The sequence below is a fragment of the Mytilus californianus genome, unplaced genomic scaffold, assembly GCF_021869535.1.
Source record: "Mytilus californianus isolate M0D057914Y unplaced genomic scaffold, xbMytCali1.0.p SCAF_1, whole genome shotgun sequence".
In the NCBI taxonomy this organism is placed as follows: Eukaryota; Metazoa; Mollusca; class Bivalvia; order Mytilida; family Mytilidae; genus Mytilus; species Mytilus californianus.
This window is the reverse complement of record NW_026262581.1, coordinates 139,682,349-139,702,045: the sequence shown is the minus strand read 5'-3', so window position 1 is coordinate 139,702,045 and position 19,697 is coordinate 139,682,349. Positions and strand designations below refer to the sequence as shown.

Sequence of the window (19,697 nt, the reverse complement as noted above, 5' to 3'; positions counted from 1 at the left end):
TTTGGCTCGTTTAATTTTCATAAAATTTTGACAAAATGTTTACTTTGACCCTTTGACAAAAATATAAAAATTTCAAAAAATTTGAACCAACCACTTTATCAGAAAAATTTCGTTGGTTATATAGCAGTTTGACAAACACTAATTTTGATCATTGAGAAGCTTAATATTTCCTTAACAATACAACGTAATTAAAACGTTTAGCTGATTTTTACAGAGTTATCTCCCTGTAGTGTTAGGTACCACCTTAAGACTGTAAGATTGTTCCTTTTAAAAACGGTAGAGCTTGTTCAAAGCAATGCAAACATCTATATTCATTGCTGTTTAGTAGATAGCCGTTTCTTTTGTAATCATTCCACATCTCCTTTTTTTATAACATGATTTTTTTTAGAAAAGAACACACAACATATAATGATACAGTATATGGCCTAAAATGTTATGGGGTTTAAATGCTCATATTAAAAATAAAACTATGAAATACTAAATTATAAAATATCATTTTATTTCTACAATATTTAAGAATATCACAGTCATTTTATGAGTTACTGTAAATCAATTTATTTTCGTGGATACTTTATTTCGAGTTTAACACTGCCTAGTCCACTTTGCGGCTATTTAATTTCATGATTTTATAATTTACTTCATGTAGTTTAATTATGAAAGATCCAAGTTTTACATATTCGCGACATTTATATTCGCGTTATTTTACTACTTGTGAAAGTCACGAAAATAAATCGCTTGAGAAAAATTAGTTGGTTTACAGTATACGTAATGTTCCACAAAACCTTCTTTTTACTTCATCAAAACTTATAAAAATAGTTAAAGACCACTGATCTTAATAATTTGTACTCATGTTTTATAAGATTGAGTTTTTCTTTTACATTATATGTAAGTCAGGTAAAAGCTATTAATTATCATCTGCTAAATTCAACTTCAAGATGTTAAATCATACTATTCATTCTACACACATGTAAACAAAGTACATTTTCATATCTATCTTTATATTTTATACTGGAAAGTTACATATGTATTGTCTACATATCATATATATCTATCAGTACTACACATATATTTCTTACAAATGTCCGTGTCATATGTTACACATAACATTTAATTCTCTATACAAACAACCTGCATTCAAACGTCTCTCAACAAAAGTTATAACATTGAACCCTCTACTTGGAACAGCCATACTTGTCTCTTCTTGGAACAGCCATACTTGTCTCTTCTTGGAACAACCATACTTGTCTCTTCTTGGAACAACCATACTTGTTTATTTGAGACTAATAATGAAATGAACATACCATTGACTTTAGGTTTTTAAAACTATGCAGCCATTTAACTTCACAACGATTTAATCATTAAAAGTTTGAATCTAGGTTGCTGTAGGTGAACAATATATGAATAGTTCCAATATTTTTCTCCATTGTGAATTGACTGCTTGACTCCTTCAATAGTAAACTCCATCTTGTATTTTTTCATCTTATTGTTTTACTTTAATTCACCGTCTCATTTCTGACTTCACCATTTTCATAGCTTCTTTAAAAGTCAATGTCTTTGGTCTGTGTTTCTTTATATACTGAAAATGGACAAAATCAAACATAACATAGAATTGACCTTAATATAATAATATCATGCAAAAAATGAGGTCGTACCAGCATCAGAAATTGGAACACATTTTACTTAAATATTATGTGTGGTGTATCATATCTTTTTTTAGGTATCAGAATATAATGGAGTCATCATTTGATCTTTTTCATTAATTTATAATAAAAATGTGTTTATGATGTTCATATTGAAACTTAGTTTAATTATTTTACTCTTGCAAAGTATCTTTATTAAAGGATATTTATCATTTTTGATTTATCTAGTATTTAATGAATGTATTGAGTAATTTTACTCATACATATTCATAGGGGTTGAAATTGAACTCTTGTTTTGATTGGATACTAGTTATTGGTGGTTAAGTTGAGTTTTCCTTTGTTCTTCTCAGGTAGAATTTACCTGGACACTGGTCTGAAAAAGAGGTCCATTTATATGTCCAGATTGAAATATATAGAAACCCATATATACTTACAGATTATATTTCCATATTTATATGACACAACTACTTTACTGACAACGACTCTGACTTAGATTACTTTTTTGTACTTAGTGCCAAATTCCTTATTGACCAGCGAACTCACTCTTCAAGTGAGTTTATTTTCAACTCTGGTAATGAAACCATCAGAACCTTAGAATGTCTCAGCTATTCTATTCATACTCCAAAGAGACCCCTTTCAAAGTAAAATGTATGACATACGTTCACAAATTGGTCTAGAAAATACACAGAACAAGTAGAAAGGGAGATAACTCTAGATTTTAAAATAATTGCATTGTAAACTAAACTCATTTTAAGAACAGAAGTGTAAACCTATGGTTCATAATATCTTTGAGAATGGATGTAATAATTTAATGCAGCCTTGTAATAAAAAATTAAATCTCTAAATATGTCAGCTAAATGAGTTTATTGATGATAATACTAAGACTAAGAATGATACTTTGCTATAACATACAACACTTAAAAATGCTGTTCTAACCTGTGTGTCAACCTACAACTAATATAGTTAAAATCTGACATTGTGAGTTAATATACCTGTCTCGTATCCTCTAGCGTTGTATATTTATGAGTTGTCTCCATAGAATCTGTGAATGACTTGTATAGATATTTCTGAGACTGTATAAACTGTTTAGTAAGGTCCAATTGTTGTTTTAACATATCATGGAGCGCTAACATAGCTGGACTGTAGGCTGTCATAGCTGAAATAGAAATCAAATATTCTAAATATCTTGATTGTTGGTGTTCTAACAATATATTTTATGACGTAATACAAAGAACACTTAAAAAGTTAGACAGGTTTATCCCCAGACATAGTAGTAATGGCAATTTAACTTGTTTCAGTACGACATATGCTAAATGTACATGCAGACATAAATGGCAGAAAGAATACCATTTACACAGTGTAGATACTATTCTGTACGCTATCTGGAAGTCGCGATTTTTGAAGCGATGATTTCCAACTGGCTAACAGGACGGTTTTGCCTACGGTGACTTTTCTCATCATTTGTTTACTCCTATATCTATAAAGTGCTTTGAACATCTTCAAGGTATGTATAGCATCATAAATATGAGTAACTGTAACAAAAACATGCATAAGAATATAAAATATACGTGTGCATCACACCAACTTGATAGAAAAAAGTGAAATCGATGGACAATTTTGCTCTCGTAGTACAAAGCAAATAATCTTTTAATGCAAATATTTGCATCAGTTTACAGTTAAATATATACTGTTTCAATATTCTTTTCGTATTTAAATAGAATATTCGTATTTCCCATAAAAAGATATGTTTTCCTTGAGGATCCCAAAATAAATTACTGTACGATCAGTCTAGAACTGACTGTATTCTAGAAGCGATTTCAGATTTTTTGACTGTATGACCAGTCGTGATTTTGAAAAAGAAACAACGGCAATTTGAAGGTATATACGTGTCTATGTGATATTATGAACTGTCCAGGGAACTATAACGTGTAATTTCTTTCATCAGACAATACAAATATACTTCTGATGATTTTTGTAGACGGCATGTGTATGGGAACATATATTTGGAATCCCTTTTCTCCTGGATTGGACCCCCTCTCCATTTAAAAATGGCTGGAACCCACAATGTATATTAAGTGGTTTATGAGGAGATGCACTTACAAAACCGACGAAACATATTGTACCGGTCCAACGGAAAGACGGACTTCATTATCACTATAAACCCCCGCTTTACAAAGTGGTGTACAATTGAGTGTCAAAGAGACAGCTCTACATCCAAAACAAAGTGAAGGAACTGTGATCAATTATAGGCTACAGTACAGCCTCGAATGTGTGTAAATACATGCATTTTTATATAACAATTAAATCTGTGTGTTTGTACAATTTTAAGTATAACGGAGGACATTTCTGAAACTTATATATACAACAAACCTTCCTCTTATTTTAGCAACATTTAAACATCCTTATACTTAATGTAGTAAGTCGAGTACACCCCATCAAGCTAAGACATGTTTCATAAGTTTTCAGGATGTGAATTTATTGAAATATATTTGTGTTATTTAGAAAAATGCCACCTTCTAATGAATCGTAAATAACTTTGAAATCACCACTAGAATACAGTGAAATAAAGACTGATCATACAGTTTCAAAATATACAAGCGAGACTGATCGTACAGTGAGAAATTCAAACAAGTGTAATTTTCTTATTTCTGGATTCAAAGATCTGGTTGAAACTTTTACCACCACTTGAAATATACTTCAATTAGTTAATTAGGTCTGGTTTTTACGTTAATTTGTACACTAAGAGGGTAAAAAGATTGTTTTTAGGTTCACCGACTGATTTTCCTTAGTGATGCACTTGAAAATCTCTTGATTAAGGCAAAGATACGAATAATGAATGTGCTGAATTTAATTCTAAACCATTTGAGAATATCGATGTCAGCTGAATTAATCATTAAGCAATGTACAGATGATCAACTTACCGTTTAATTCAGTATATCCATCAAATATAAAATGTGATCCAAAAAGTTTTCGCTTCGAAAATCGTGACTTCCGGATAGCGTACAGAATAGTATCTACATTGTGATTTAGGGACTTAACTTCTATATCACATCAAATTTAACAAGTTTTTGATGCAATATTATATTTTCATTCAGAGTTGTTATTGTTTTTTTTCCAATTTTGCTGATTTCTTTAAATGGATGATAATGATAAATAAACTATATATTATACCTTCTAAAGCATCTGGACTGACCACATGTGTTGCTATAGGTGTAGGGTCCACCATCCCTAGTCCTGTTAGAAAACCAGGTACAGCAAATCCAGAATACTTTGAGTCCCATTGGTATTGTAGTCCCGGTTCTGATGTTTGGACTTCCACTGTGTGGGTTTTCACTCTGTCACGTCTTGGTGCAGGTCTGTCACTGCATGAAAAAACAAATGTAATAATAAATATCCAACCAGTCTATACATTATCAAGTTGTACAATTCATTTCTATATCATCTTCTTTAAAAGTATTTCTTCTTCAATAATCTAACTTCTGTTGTTCATTTACAAAAATGTACAAATAATAATAATGAAAAAGACATAATTCATTGACATTTTAAATAGTAAATGAGATTTAATACAATTACTTAACACTGAGAAACTGTCTCCCCTACAACTGAACAAGTTAATCTTCCTTGAAAATAAAGTGTTTGCAAATACTGTTATTTTCAGCATACTACCAATACTCTTAAAATTAACCACTTAGACCCCAATCACACTAGGACATTTAGATGGATTTAAACTAGATCGGTTCACTTTAGATCGGTCTAAACTAAAACACCAAAAGAGGTAGTTTAGTTTGAATCGTTCTAAAGTGAACCAATCTAACTTTAAATGTGAACGCAGAGATCAGTTTAAACTAGTACGATTGAATCGAAAATAATGTATGCGCATGTATAGTGGCAAAACTACACGTGTAATAACATAACATCCCTCATATTTCTCCGTTAACAGACCTTTGTGTACATGCAAGTAAAAACAAACGTAAAAAGTTGTCTTTGCCGTAGCATAAATTTGCGAAATCTGTGTCTTCTTTTCTTCTGTTGTTTTTGTTTTTTTCTTTTCAGGAACCGCAGCATTTTTTAATTTTGTAACTTTCTTGCTATAGTTTTTAATGAAAACTGGAAGAACACCAGTATCAAAATTTGAACTTGTGATTCAAGAGAAACAATAACTTCATCCATTTTTGTACACATCAGTGTACCAACACATAAATTTGATTAATTATTTCTATTTATACACAATGTTTGCAGTTTTACGGGTAATTAGGTCAGATCGATTGCATTTTTAATTGTAGTGTGAACGCAGTGATGCAGATTAGACCGGTAGAGATCGTTATGATTAAAGATAATGTGATAACTGGTTTTATTTAGATCGATCAAAAAAAAATGCTAGTGTGAACGGGGTCTTACACATGCATGATGAGTACTTCCTCTAACACACTTTTTTCACAACTTTCACATAAAATTCAAAGGAACATAACTGGGAATAAGTTGGACTAAACAATTTCCATGGAAATGAGATGCACCAATTTTAATATAACTGCATACCATAAAGTTAATGACTTGGCATAAATCGTACTTATATGCAGGGCATATTCATAAACTTAAGTTCAATATGTAAAAGTCAGCAGACCATGAAATAGGAGACAAGGGGAAATATTAACACGAAATGAGATCTGCTATATGTACTAAAATTTGCAGCCAAATATTTGTTAGTTAAGCTATCACCTATATGTTTGAGATTAAATGTACCTGTATGTATAAGAATCTGTAATGGTTCTGTCTGAGGTCGGTGTAGCCCTTGATTCTGTCATCAAGGACTCGGAGTCACTACTTAACCGCTCACTTATATCCTCTGTTTCATCCTCATCACTGTACTGAGTCTTTATTTCAGAAACTGATTTCATTTTTGTTTTTTTAACACTTTCACCAATATGTTCTGATATACTACTATCAAAGTCTTCTGAGTATGAGCTATATTTAGGCGTACTTGACCGAGTCTTAATTTCTGATACTATCACTTCTGATCGTGAATCCTTTAATTTATGGCCTCCTAACATTTGATCTGATCTCTCTGTTTTGATTTCCTCTGATTCAGATTGAGTCTTTATCTCAGATACTTCACTTTTAGGTTCATCCAAGTCTTGAATATCACCTAATAATTCTTCTACAGTGTGTAAACCAAGCGCACTAAATATGTCTTCATTCTTTTTTTCCTTTTTCTTCTTCTTCTTTTCTTCTCTTTTGTTTTTATTGACTACTTTTTTCTTTGAAACATTTCTGGATTTCCTTTCGGAGATGTTTGGTTTTGCAATAATTACAGGTTCCAGAGTATCGGCATCCATTAAATTCACTGAAATCATATAAATTAGTACTTTATCATTAATACTTTAACAAAGAAAATAGACCTTAAAATGCATTTAAACAACAAATTTGATTAAAACCCAATATGTTATGATTCTTTGAAAGTTATTACCACTATCTGAAACATACAGCTTGCAGAAAAATCTTTTTTTAACTTGACTTATTTTAGACTGTAAATGTTATTTTGAGCTTGGATAAGGAATAGTTCATTATTTAGGCCTCCTTTTACTGAATCATATTCTTACCTCTGAAAACATCTTCTGAACTGGCACTCAGTGGGTCACTTTCATTTACTTCTTCTATTATATCACTGGCCACAGTATCTTCTGACAGTGACCTTGACCTTCTAAGGCCAGGAGATGGTGACCTTCTTCCTATTTTAGGTGAAGGTGATCTCCTTGGTGTCCTTGAGGATGGAGTTGGTGGTTTAGAATCAGGAGACATAGATCTATGTGGTGACTGGGATCTCTTTCTGAACTCTTGCCTTGTCTGCAAAATATATCACAAATTACATTAGTTTCAATTTCAAATAAACTTTACCTATGAATATGAACATGAATCAATATTGGTGCATAACGGTTTTCTTCAGGTCAATTATATCACAATTTTAAAAGCATAAAGAGTTACACCTGATCTGATATAAATGTACAACTAAGCATGAAATTGTTTGTCAAAATGAAAAATTGCTAGTTTTTTTATTTTTGGAGTAGTACCGATAATTCTCATTATGTGTACCTACAAAGTGCAAACTATAACATTCTGGAAAAATTGTACCGTAATACGGAAAATTATAATAAATATCCATAAACCTGTTATGATGCATACTCATGGTTATCTGTCCAATGTTGAAAAATAACTTACTAGTAGTCACATTGATATATATTAAAATAATATGTAAATAGCAGAAAATAGAAATGCAGAAAACTAAATGTTATATTACACAATGAAATTATAGTCTTAATTTGTAGAAATACGGGTCATCTTTTCCTTAAATTTGCTATAGTTAACACATAAATTAATGATGAATTTCCTAAGTGAACCTGCTAAAGAATTTGATAGGTTCAATAAATAAAGATAAAGGAGATCAATCATAAACAATATAAGTGGTTTTATTTCTGTACGAAGATTTCAAAGTGTGATAATTACAATAGGTTGATGTCAAAATAAAGTTAGTTCTAAAAATTTCCATTTCATCTGAAATTTTTAAATGACAGGTAAGTATTGTGAATTTTACAGAAAGTGATCGTCAAGATTTGAAATATTAACTGAAATAAAATGTGCTGTTATAAAAAGAATAGAAGAGAATAAAGGTGTCAAGTTATTTTTAGTTTTCAGAGAAACTTGAGTCAAGAGATAAGAACAGATTTTAATGACATTAAATGCTACTAATACTTGAATATGTTTTATGATTTTTTTCATCTTTTGATTTCATGAATAAGTGTTTAAATCATTAAATAAAAATGTCACATTAATCAGTATCAGATGTTTTTTTTTACCTTTTTCTATAAAATTGAGAATGGAAATGGGGAATATATCAAAGAGACAACAACCTGACCAAAGAGCAGACAACAGCCGAAGGCCACCAATGGGTCTTCAATGCAGAGAGAAAATCCCGCACCCGGAGGTGGTCCTGTATGAACATTTCATTTAACCAATAACAAAATATTATAACCAAAAACAGATAAAATTCAAAAATTTCATTTGAAATCTCATATAAAAAAATCTCAAAGGGGGCCTGGGATATTTGTATAATTATTACTGCAAAAAAAATAAAGAATGCTTTTCCGGAAACTGAGACTTGACACCTTTGAGACAGATGTATAAAGTAAAGTATATTCTTGAATAATACAGAGCAAACTATAAAGATATTAATGTTTGATAGGAATTGTTACAATGTGCTTAAATTTAACATGAATCTTTTAAAGTGAACGTAATAGAAGATATGTGTACATGTATGCTCTCACCTTACTACCTAATATATTCCTCTGTCAACAAGTTATAAAAAAGTCATCAATGGTTAATATGATAAAGAAATATTAAATTAACAAAGCATTTGTTATATTGTATACTAACAGAAATACATTATGTTACTCTCTATAAATCAGGAAATTAATAAATAAATGTTAAATGTTTTACAAATAAAGTCAACCTGGAAATATTGGACAGAGACTATATGTACTAAGGTTTTATGTGTGCAGTAAATATAACTTATAAATATTAAAGCAAGCACTGTTGAAGTTATTTTAACAGTTACTCTCTGCATCAAATATGCACATACCAAATTCAGTTCAGTTCTGCTCTTTAAATAGGACTCTGTTTCAACATATTGAATTGATTATAATTTGATGAATGTCCAGTGGCAAATATTTCATGTATGATCATGGTGATGAAATACTAGATATTATGTCATAGATGCTGAGGCAATGTTACAAATTGGTTTAACAATCCTTAAAACTAAAAGCTATGTGTGAAAGATGCAGGATTAGTCACTAAGAGATATTTTAATGATTAATGTCGCTAAATAACAAGTTGAACCAAGTTGAGATTTGAGCTATTGCTCACTAATGATACCCCACTATAAGTATTCAGTGAACAGAAAGTTGTTAAACAATTGATGTAATAATTCATCGCATAGTATAACATACTTATTTATAAATTGTGACTTGGATGGAGAGTTGTCTCATTGGCACTCATACCACATCTTCTTATATCTATTATATCAAGGTTGATTCAAAATTTCTAAAAGATTTGTAGTTCCCGAAAAACTTCATACATGACTATTACATGTATGTTAAAGAATACATAAGTATTTGGGAAACAGGAAGTTGATAAGCAGTGAATCTGAGAATGCATCACACAGTATAACATGCTCAAATCAAGCTTGATACCTAATTTAAAGATCCCTGATTTGCACTTCTGGAGAAAAATGCAACCAAAATTGTATGGGATTGAAGGACAGACATAAACCAGTATACTCCCTCTGATACTGACTTAAAGTGAATAGATATAAGAAGATGTGGTATGAGTGCCAATGAGACATATCTCCATCTAAGAAGTTCATTAATGGATTTCCTCCGAGAATATAACTTGTACTTGTCATTTCTCTTAATCATGAGTCCATACTCAAAGCTGCCTCACTACCTTAATGCATCCAAACAGAAAAAGGAAAATCCTACTAGAATTTTATAGTAAATATCTTACAATGGTTCCTCCCTTGACAACCATCCTGCCACTGTCATCACTGCCATCAGCAAAAATAAATTCTTGTAAGCTCTCCTCTCCCGATGATAGTACTACATCTGTTGAATATTTTTGTGAACTTTTTAATTTAAAAGGAGAACCTGAAATAACATTTTTCTACATTTATCAGCTGCGACACAAAATTATTATTCAAACAGTATCTCGTTTAAATGCAAACAAAACAATTAGTTAGTTAAGCTGAAAATGAAAATGGTGTATAAAAGAAGAATCAAATGAAACTAATATGTACACACTCATACTCATGTGCCTGTCCCAAATCAGGAACTGTGTCAGTGGTTCATCTGATTTTTTTTGTTACTTGGAGAATTACTGCTGATTCAGATCTCTGATAGTTTCTGCTTGATTTATTAACAACCTTTATAGACTATAAAAGATTTAGTGCTTTACATTGTAAAGACATTTGTCATCTATTGTTAAAGACTTTATAAACATTTGACTTTTACTGTAGATGTTGATTGGTTTGTTTTTGTTGCTATCTTTATAACATTTATACTTCACATCTCCTTTTATTTATAAGCTGACTTTGTATTCAGTGAAACTACAACTTCACATTTGTGTAGCCTTTTCAATAGTCATCCGGCGCGAAAAGGACGATAATTTAATTTTAGAATTTAATATTTTCGGAGACGGTCAATTTCCGGAATTGCATGCTTTATCATCACGGTTTTTTCTTTGGCCGTCGATGAAGTCACTATTGCTGCATTCTTTGACAATAAGGTATATTTAACAAGACAGTATTATCAATGTGTTATCGTGGTATCAATATATGTTAGCAATGTTAGATATCTGAATTAATTGTTATTTTGGCAAAGGCAATTCATCACTTCCCCTGAAAACATGATTTTGTACAAGTTCACTTATCGGCATCTCCGGGCGGCAAAGCAGATCAATTTCCTGATGATTTTAACTACGGCATTCTGATTTTTATTAATTGCTACATATTACCGTTTTTTTTAAATCAATTTTTGTTTATATTATCAACAAATAAGAGTAACATACTAGGTCGAGTTGTCGTTCGTAGTGTATAGTTTGTTCCAAACCTGTCCAGTGTTCTGGTACAGGTTGGCAGATGTTTATTAACAATAAAGTTGTTGCAACTAAAACACATGTTATCTTCAGTGTGTGTGGTTTTTTTTCTAATTAGTAATTGTTTATAAAAACAAATTGTTTCTAAATACATTTGGCAGATAGGATTATCATGTAATTGTTATTTCCCTTGTTTAAAAATAGAAATTGCGTATTTCTATAGTTAACGATTTACATGACACTTATTCAGTACATATTTGTTAAATTGAATAGATATTGCTATTTTGATTTCATTGTTAAAGATATTTATTAAGGTTCTAAAGTTTAGTATTTGCATCCTTGCTAATCATTTATAACCTTCGTTGAAAGACTTAATCATTTTATATAAGTTGTTTGGAATTACAATTTTGAATTAAATTCTTTATAAACACTAAAAGGCGCTATGCAGGGCTGACTTAGCAAAGGCTATAAAGCCAGTCATGGTGGTTATATATTTCCATCATCATCGACGAATTGTCTGTGGACTGACGTTCAGTCCAACCATTGGAAGCTGTGCTCTTCCAAAATCTTCCTATGTGGTTAGTGCATCTGCCATGTGCGTTCTTAAAACGGAAATTATTGCAGTCATGCAATACTCCATTTCTCTACTTTGGTCTACATGATACAAATTGTACTTATTGAATAAATTATATATTGTTTTCATTGTTTTTTTTTCTTAGTTTTTTTTTTCTTTTATTTAGATAGCGATATTACATTAGGCATCAATCGTCTTCTTATTTATCAGTTCACAAACTAGAAAAAGCTGTGGTCCGCACCCCCTGCAGAATTGCTCCTTCTACATACATGACCCCAACCCCTTTTCTTTTATGACTATCAGTAAGGGGTGGACAAGGAGCATTGATTCCCAGTTCCCTCCCCAAACTCCTACTTCACTCCGTATTCTGTTCCTCTGCACTCCTATTTTTTCGTCAACATGAATTATCCCTGTTTTAACGACCCTTTCCTTGCGGTTAACACCACCCTGACTCCAGCTTTCATCTATCCAATTCCCATTTCCGGCCCTCTCATTCCATAGTTCCCATAATTATGTCCACCCCCTTATCAGTGTCACAATGACTCGCACCCATTAACAACCCATCATTAGGCCACAAAATATATTATACTACCTGATTTGTTTCCTATATGCAAAAATAACGAGTCAGAACTTTTGCTTTAATAATAGCCCTTTTTTTTTAACACATCTCGTTTTTAACTCCCATGCGTATTTTTTACTGTCAACTATATAAATGGCCTCAACGCATACAAGAACAATACAAAATATCTTTTCACAAATGTGTTGTCAAAATAATAAAAATTTACTCTTTCAATAAATATTTTTGCAACAAATTCATAGTCACTTTTAAAATTTTCTATAGAATAAATTGAAAAAAGAATCAGACTTTCATACACTCAATTGAATTTTGAATGTTTGAATGTCTTAAATTGTCATTCTTACCTATTTATTTGATGGCGCCCTTATAACCCTATAATGAATCTTTTTTTTTTAATCCACAATGATTACATAGCAAATAAATATTAAGGGTTTTTATTAAAGTTTACTTTGCGGTTCCAAAGTGAGGAACTAATTATAAAACATGGGTAAGCAAACTAAATACCTAGAAGATGTTTTAAAAAATAGACTTTAGTTGATGAGATAACTCCTCATGTAACAAGATTTATCTCTCCTGTGATTAAACACATTGAGATCGAGATTGAATTGTCTCCCTTTGATAACAGCCAGTACCAAAGCACAATTATTTTTTTTGGTGATTTTTTATTGATTAACAATAGTTAAATAAAAGAAAAAGGATAATACTTTCAATTTCGAGGTCTAACAAAAGCTTTTTTACCTGTTATTCTAATTTTACATTAAAAACTCAAATTCAGATGAAAAGGCTAATTTGTGCTGCTTTCACATGATATATGCACTGATGAGGTTTATGACAAGAAAATATGTGATTTTTTAGTACCTTTAGCTTTCTGTGCCTGCTGTTGGGGTTTAGGACTAGAGGGTCTGTTACTTATTACAACAGGCTCTGTTGACTCTGGTTTCTTCTTCAGAAATTTCCCAGAATTCTTTCCAATCTTAAAACTATCAGATTCTGTAATTTGACGAGGAGTCTCTAATGATTCACTGTCTGTTTCTAAAGTAAATACTTTTCTATTCTCATTTGATCTCTGCGTAATTTTTTTGGCTAAAACTGATGCTTTTTCTAAAGCTGCTGACCTCTGACCCTGGACAGACATTTGACCTGATTTCTGGACAGACCTTTGACCTGGTTTCTGAACTGATTTTTGATCAATATGACCCCTAATTTGTTCTGAAACAGTTGGCACAGGACTAGCTGATGAAACCTGCGGCTTCCTCAAGAATTTTGACATTGGTTGAGATGCTGAATCTCCTGTTATTTTTTTCTTTAAGAACTTGCTCCCGGATGTAGTTAATGCTCTCCGCTTCATTGAAGATGATGTATCGTGAGTGTCCAGTTCACTTGATATAGAAATATCACCCATCTCCTCAAAATCAACAGACTTCCCCCTCTGCTGAGCAGTTTTCTGTGAAAGTGACTTAATATATGCCTACAAGGAAAAAAAAGTTTGTCATGACAAATGTAATTTAGATACTTTAATATGCTCATAATTTAATGCATATTATTACAAGAAGACCATTTAGTGTTCAATGTTGAAAGGTTAATTTCAAAGCTCAACAATTACAATGTAAAATAAATATTTGAAATAATGTACATGTAATGCAGGAAACAAAAACATTTTATGTCAACCAAGCTGTTGAATATCTATTTTCGAAACAAATAATAAATAAAAGATTTCAGATGTACTGTAGTAAATTTTACGAATTTCCTAGATATTATTTTTGTATTTTTTTTTTTATATATCAAAATTAGTATCACAGTTCACACAAATTACATGTTTGATTTTTTTCCCATCATTTTAATGCAGAATTTTTTGTAAATACATTAATTATCAAGGGCAGATCTAGGGGAGGGGTAAAGCCGCAGTGAATAAACATTTTTGTGTTTAAAGACTGGCTGAACCAATGCCTCCTTAGTTTGGTGGCATCTCTTTAATCCATACCAATGGTATGCAGGGTTGCCAAATGAAAATAATTTATGGTTTTACATTTTTCTGATTTTAACTGCTTCCCTCCCTTTATGCAAAACTTTTAAGTAGGCAAAACTGTGCCCACATTTAAAAAATTATAGATCCACAACCGATTCCATTTTTGTACATTTATCAACCATCACAATAATAAATGCATCCAGCAATTTCTGAATTAAGAGTAAACATCATTATGTTTAACTAATTACTCATTATACTTTAGACAAACAATCCATCATTTCTAAGTTTTATCTACAAATGAATAAGGACTGTTCTTCTTTATCAAAATAAATCTTATTTTCTTTTTTACTGTGATCTTACATTGAGGGCTTCATCTTCATCATCTTTTTTCTTTACACGTTCCCCTTTCAACTGTGAGGAGACCTTCTCCAACAATGCATTGGTAGAACTCCCAGATCTTTTCATCTTCAAACTACAAAATAATAAATAAATGATGTATAACCTATCCAAAATGCTGTCTAGGAAAAAAATTTAATCACGATGTCAAGATGTTACAATTTTATAGTTCAAAACTACTGAAAAATAAAACTCATTTATTCAAAAGGAAATAATTGAATCTTTACTAAACTATCAACTTCAAGTTCAGCATCAATTAAACAGCATCACAATAGGGATTTCATAATAAAAGATGATTAACTATTCACCATAAATATTCTAATTTTCAAAAGAACAGAGTTCCAATGTCTCACATATTTTATCTGTCCAAGGGCAATAGCTAAAAAAAAGCATGGGAAGATGTGTGCTTCCAGAATTTCCTGTAAAAGGCTATTAACTAGTTCATACAAACTGAGGTATAATAATGCTTTTCATTTCTTAGATTGGTTGATCATATTGTAAAGTTCAGGCAGAGTTGACATGAGACAGATTTGGTCTTATTTTATGTACTTTTTTGTCAAATAGCTCATCAACTGATTCAGTTCTTATACATCCTTTGCTATCAAATATTCAGCTTTTAGCATTCCTAATAAAGGTAAATCCAGAAATGTGCTTCGGACGCATGAAATTCCTGATAAAGGTAAATCCAGAAATGTGCTTCGGACGCATGAAATCCCTAATAAAGGTAAATCCAGAAATGTGCTTCGGACGCATGAAATTCCTAATAAAGGTAAATCCAGAAAAGTGCTATGGACACAGGAAATTTATAAAGTGTTGTTTTCAATTTGTACAAAGTTATTTTATACAATATTATGATATATAGGAGTTTAATGAAAAATATATATGTTTTACAGTCTCTCACAATTCTTAATAGAATGGCACAAGCTTCTATGCTATCTTTGTAAATAGTTGAATATTGTGTATATACTTTGTATGTACATTATATAAACAAGTGGTGGGAATGGAATAAAAGTGTTTGAAATAAAAATTTTAACAAGTTTCATTTTTGAATAAAAATTTTCACAAGTTTTGTTTTAAATAAAAATTACCACAAGTTTCGTTTTAAATAAAAATTACCACAAGTTTCGTTTTAAATAAAAATTACCACAAGTTTCGTTTTAAATAAAAATTTCCACCAGTTTCGTTTTAAATAAAAAATTTCACAAGTTTAACAGCATGTGGCATGGATTTACCTTTGTTAATTAGCAATGATTAGTCAATTGTTGTTAAAACATAATCCCATATTGTTTATACAATAAATCTGGGAACTCCAATATAAATTTCAAAATATTGTACCTATCAAATTCAAAATGCTGGAAAAGCATGAATAAGATAATTTGTCTATGTAGATGATTTTCCAAAAATGTCTATTTTGGTGTCAATCTTAATTACAATGCTAAGGGCAAACATCCAAACTAAGTTTACAGCAAGCCATTTAAACTTTTGTTCAACATGGAATTTTATCATAGATCTAATTTCTATAGAAGGGATTGTCCTTCAGTACTTCAGTACTGGTGTATATACTTTACCTTTGGGTTTATTGGTAGACTATTTAGAATTTTCAGAAAACAGGAATGTATGTTAATCAAATTTCAATTCTTTATTGTTTTTAACTTAATTAATAGTTTCTAAATCTTTGCAATCTGTTATTATGAAAAATTATATGCATAATCGCACTTCAAAAGAAACCTTTTAAATGTTTATTGTTTATTAACTGGACTTTTTAAGAATTATCATGATGATATAATTATATATCCACGTCATTTGGTCTCTGGTTGATAGTTGTCTCATTGGCAATCATCATACCACATCTCCACATTTTTATATAAGTGGTAAAATTTATTTTGACAGCAACAACAGTCAGGTAAATACAACTTCAAGTTAGCTAATTATGTTTTAATATTTTCATAGTTTACTTTACCTAACAAAAATTCTGTCAGATCTTTATGTTTTTTTATTGAAAGTAGATGAATCAAACATTGTTTTTCAATGAGTTTATTACACAGTATTAAAATATGAAGTAAAAAGCATATTTTAGTAAAAAGACTTATAATTAATAGGTTATTTTTTAAGTAATGATATAATATGTTTGAGTTAAAGAAATTAAGATATCATTTTGATTTTGAAATATTTCTAAATTGAATCTCATTATATTAGTTTTTATGTATCACAATGTACATGTATGCATTAAATAGAATTCAGTTGGTTATCAGGCGTGTCAAAACTTTCACAGAAAACACAAGTCATGGAAATAAATAGATAAGGGAAAGATGTACACATGAAAACATCCCATGCATATCTGTTTATCTGCAAGCATAATACACTCAAATGGTTTCTGGTGGGGGTTCTCTAATAGGCAATCATACAACATCATATTTTTATAGAGTTGTCTTTTAGACAAGTTGTACATTTGTACATGCATGACATGCATCTGCTTTGACATCTTATTTATTGATATATGCTTTGTAAACTTATTAGTCAATAATTTAAATTGCTTAATAAGTAGAAAACTGTACATCTCATAAGAATTAAAAATCATAAGGTTTTGAAGGCTTATCTATACATAACTTAAACCATTGCTGTGATGTCAGCCGATTCATTTACCACGGTTTCTTTTTCTAAAATCAACACTCCCAAACCTGTCACTGAAATGGACTCACCAAATTATTTTCCATTGTTTCCTTTAATTTGTGTACCTAATTTCATTAAGTTTGAATTGGCTAATTTACTGATTTCTGTTCACTAATGGAATTAATTTAAAAAACACTTACCTTTAACTTTTGTAATTTTTATATGCCTTCACTGGGAATCAAACCCCTCTTTGAAATCAGTTATGTGTGAATGACATCAACACATCGACGAAACCTCTTGGCTACCAATGTGTTGCAATTTAGATGTCTATTTCATATATATAAATGAACATATGATACACATCGGTACAACGGACACACAGGGCTTGTACTTTTATATAGACATAATAGACAATTGTATAGTATAAGTTGGTAGCCCACCGGGGTTCTCCCCAGGACCTTTTAGTATCATGGTAATGTGATGCTATATTGCTAGAATGTGATGTTACTGGTATCTGAAATGAGTTTCTTATAGATAGTGTTATGGATGTACAAGTGATGCTTTAGTTTCTGGAAACAAGATGGTATTTCATAATTCCCTGTTTGTCAGGATGATATAAAAATTTCTGAGGAGAACACTGACTGCCGTGAGGTTAAGATCAATGAGTTAAAGAGTTCGAGCTCATGGTTTCTTTTTCAAGAATCAACGCTTATCCATTTTATCTATAATACACTATCTACTTCTCATGGTAGAGGTGGTATAGAGAAATTAATTAAATTATAAATGCCTAGATCCCTTTTCCAAGGTACCATATGCATCACTACATATTTATAAATGTTTAGACCAAACCTGCCACTGAATGGTCTGAACTTTTAATCATAATTAAGGCAGATATCAACTTTAAGAAAGCATAATCTATAATTCCTTCAGACATGTCAGACATGCATGACATGAAGATCTTTAAATTAGAAGTTTTAAGATCAAGACAAAATAATTGTCAGTACATATATAAGAGGTCCTAATTATAAATATAATTGAGCTGCTGCATGTATTACTTATACTCTCAAGATCAACAAACAAAACCTTCTTATAAGTTGCATCACACAGAGTTACATTTCATATGGAAATTAGACTTTCAATTTCTTTTTACCACCTCTAACATGAGTAGTTATTTATGTATAGATAAGCCTTCAAAACCTAATGATTTTTACTCCTTATGAGATGTACAGTTTCTACTTTTTAATCAATTAAATTTATTTAAAACTTTTCTTGTTGTGTCTTTACTGGCTGAAGTTACGATTACAAAAATTCGGGACATCTGTTTAAAGTCTGTTTCATGGAACCAGATTTAGCAAGGGATTGAAATTGTTGCCCATACAACTTTCATTATTTAAAAAATCAAAATACATCGACACAGCAAGAAGTTGATCCGTACTGCCGATAGATGTAGAATTTCATAAAAAGTGACGGCTGCTTGTAAAGAGGAGTGATAGCGAAAACGAATGATGCCCACTGACCTGAAGGAAAGTGAATAATTTATGAATTAGGCTTGGGATTCCTTCTAGAATTTATCTGGGAATATAGGTGATAAGGTACAAGTGAGCTACCTTCTTTTTATATATTATCAGTGACTGCTGTGGATAGTAAACTAGGAACTGAACCTGCTAATTTGTATCTGAAAAGGAGCAAACAATTTCCCAATAAATTTTTATATCTGATTTCCTAAAAGTACGATAATAAGTTAAACAAACATATCATGATTGATCACATGATCAGGATGATCCCTGACCACAGCACCAACAACCTTCTGGAGCTCATCAGGTATTATTTGACTCATATTAATGCTGAATGTTTATTTAGGTTTAAGAATAGACCTAATCTTAAATGAGAGTACATACTGTTAGAATATTAACTTTCTTGAAAATGTTATACTAGTGTTAAAGGTAAAAAAAAAAAAACATGTCTGAGCAAATCACAAGATTGAAATCAACGAAAGCAAATAACAGCAACACATAATCTTTGAAAATATGCAATAGTAAAAAAAACCTTGTTGATAATTGTTCGAAGATCCACAATATATATCATATTTCTCTACACATTAGCATTAAATATCTGTTTGAACAGATTTCGCGTTGCCTCCATGTCCATTTGTAAACAAAACAAAATTCACAATCTTCTACGCGTTTGATGTATAGCAAACTAAAAACCATACCAAAGACGGTAAATCTAAATCTTAATCTCGGATTGCACTTCAAATCAGGAAAACCGGCGATGAAAGATAATCCAAATCAGAGA

The 19,697-nt window shown here is 30.9% G+C and overlaps 1 protein-coding gene across 3 annotated transcripts; it reads right to left on the bottom strand.

Annotated features, from left to right (window-relative positions):
- Positions 1–482: 482 nt before the first annotated feature.
- On the bottom strand, positions 483–19,606 carry LOC127736864 (uncharacterized protein C19orf44-like). Of its 3 annotated transcripts, none has more exons than XM_052247442.1 (10): positions 19,449–19,606; positions 14,757–14,868; positions 13,289–13,898; positions 10,194–10,333; positions 8,957–8,977; positions 7,238–7,481; positions 6,381–6,981; positions 4,812–5,002; positions 2,633–2,796; positions 483–1,576 (listed from the first exon to the last, which is right to left on the bottom strand). In XM_052247442.1, exons 2-10 carry the CDS (start codon positions 14,859–14,861, stop codon positions 1,499–1,501), a joined length of 2,154 nt encoding a protein of 717 aa, XP_052103402.1. In that variant the 5' UTR covers positions 14,862–14,868; positions 19,449–19,606; the 3' UTR covers positions 483–1,498. The 3 variants fall into 3 exon arrangements, with proteins under 3 accessions (XP_052103402.1, XP_052103409.1, XP_052103414.1); XM_052247449.1 differs by lacking the exon at positions 19,449–19,606 and adding an exon at positions 16,025–16,147; XM_052247454.1 differs by lacking the exon at positions 8,957–8,977.
- Positions 19,607–19,697: the final 91 nt, after the last annotated feature.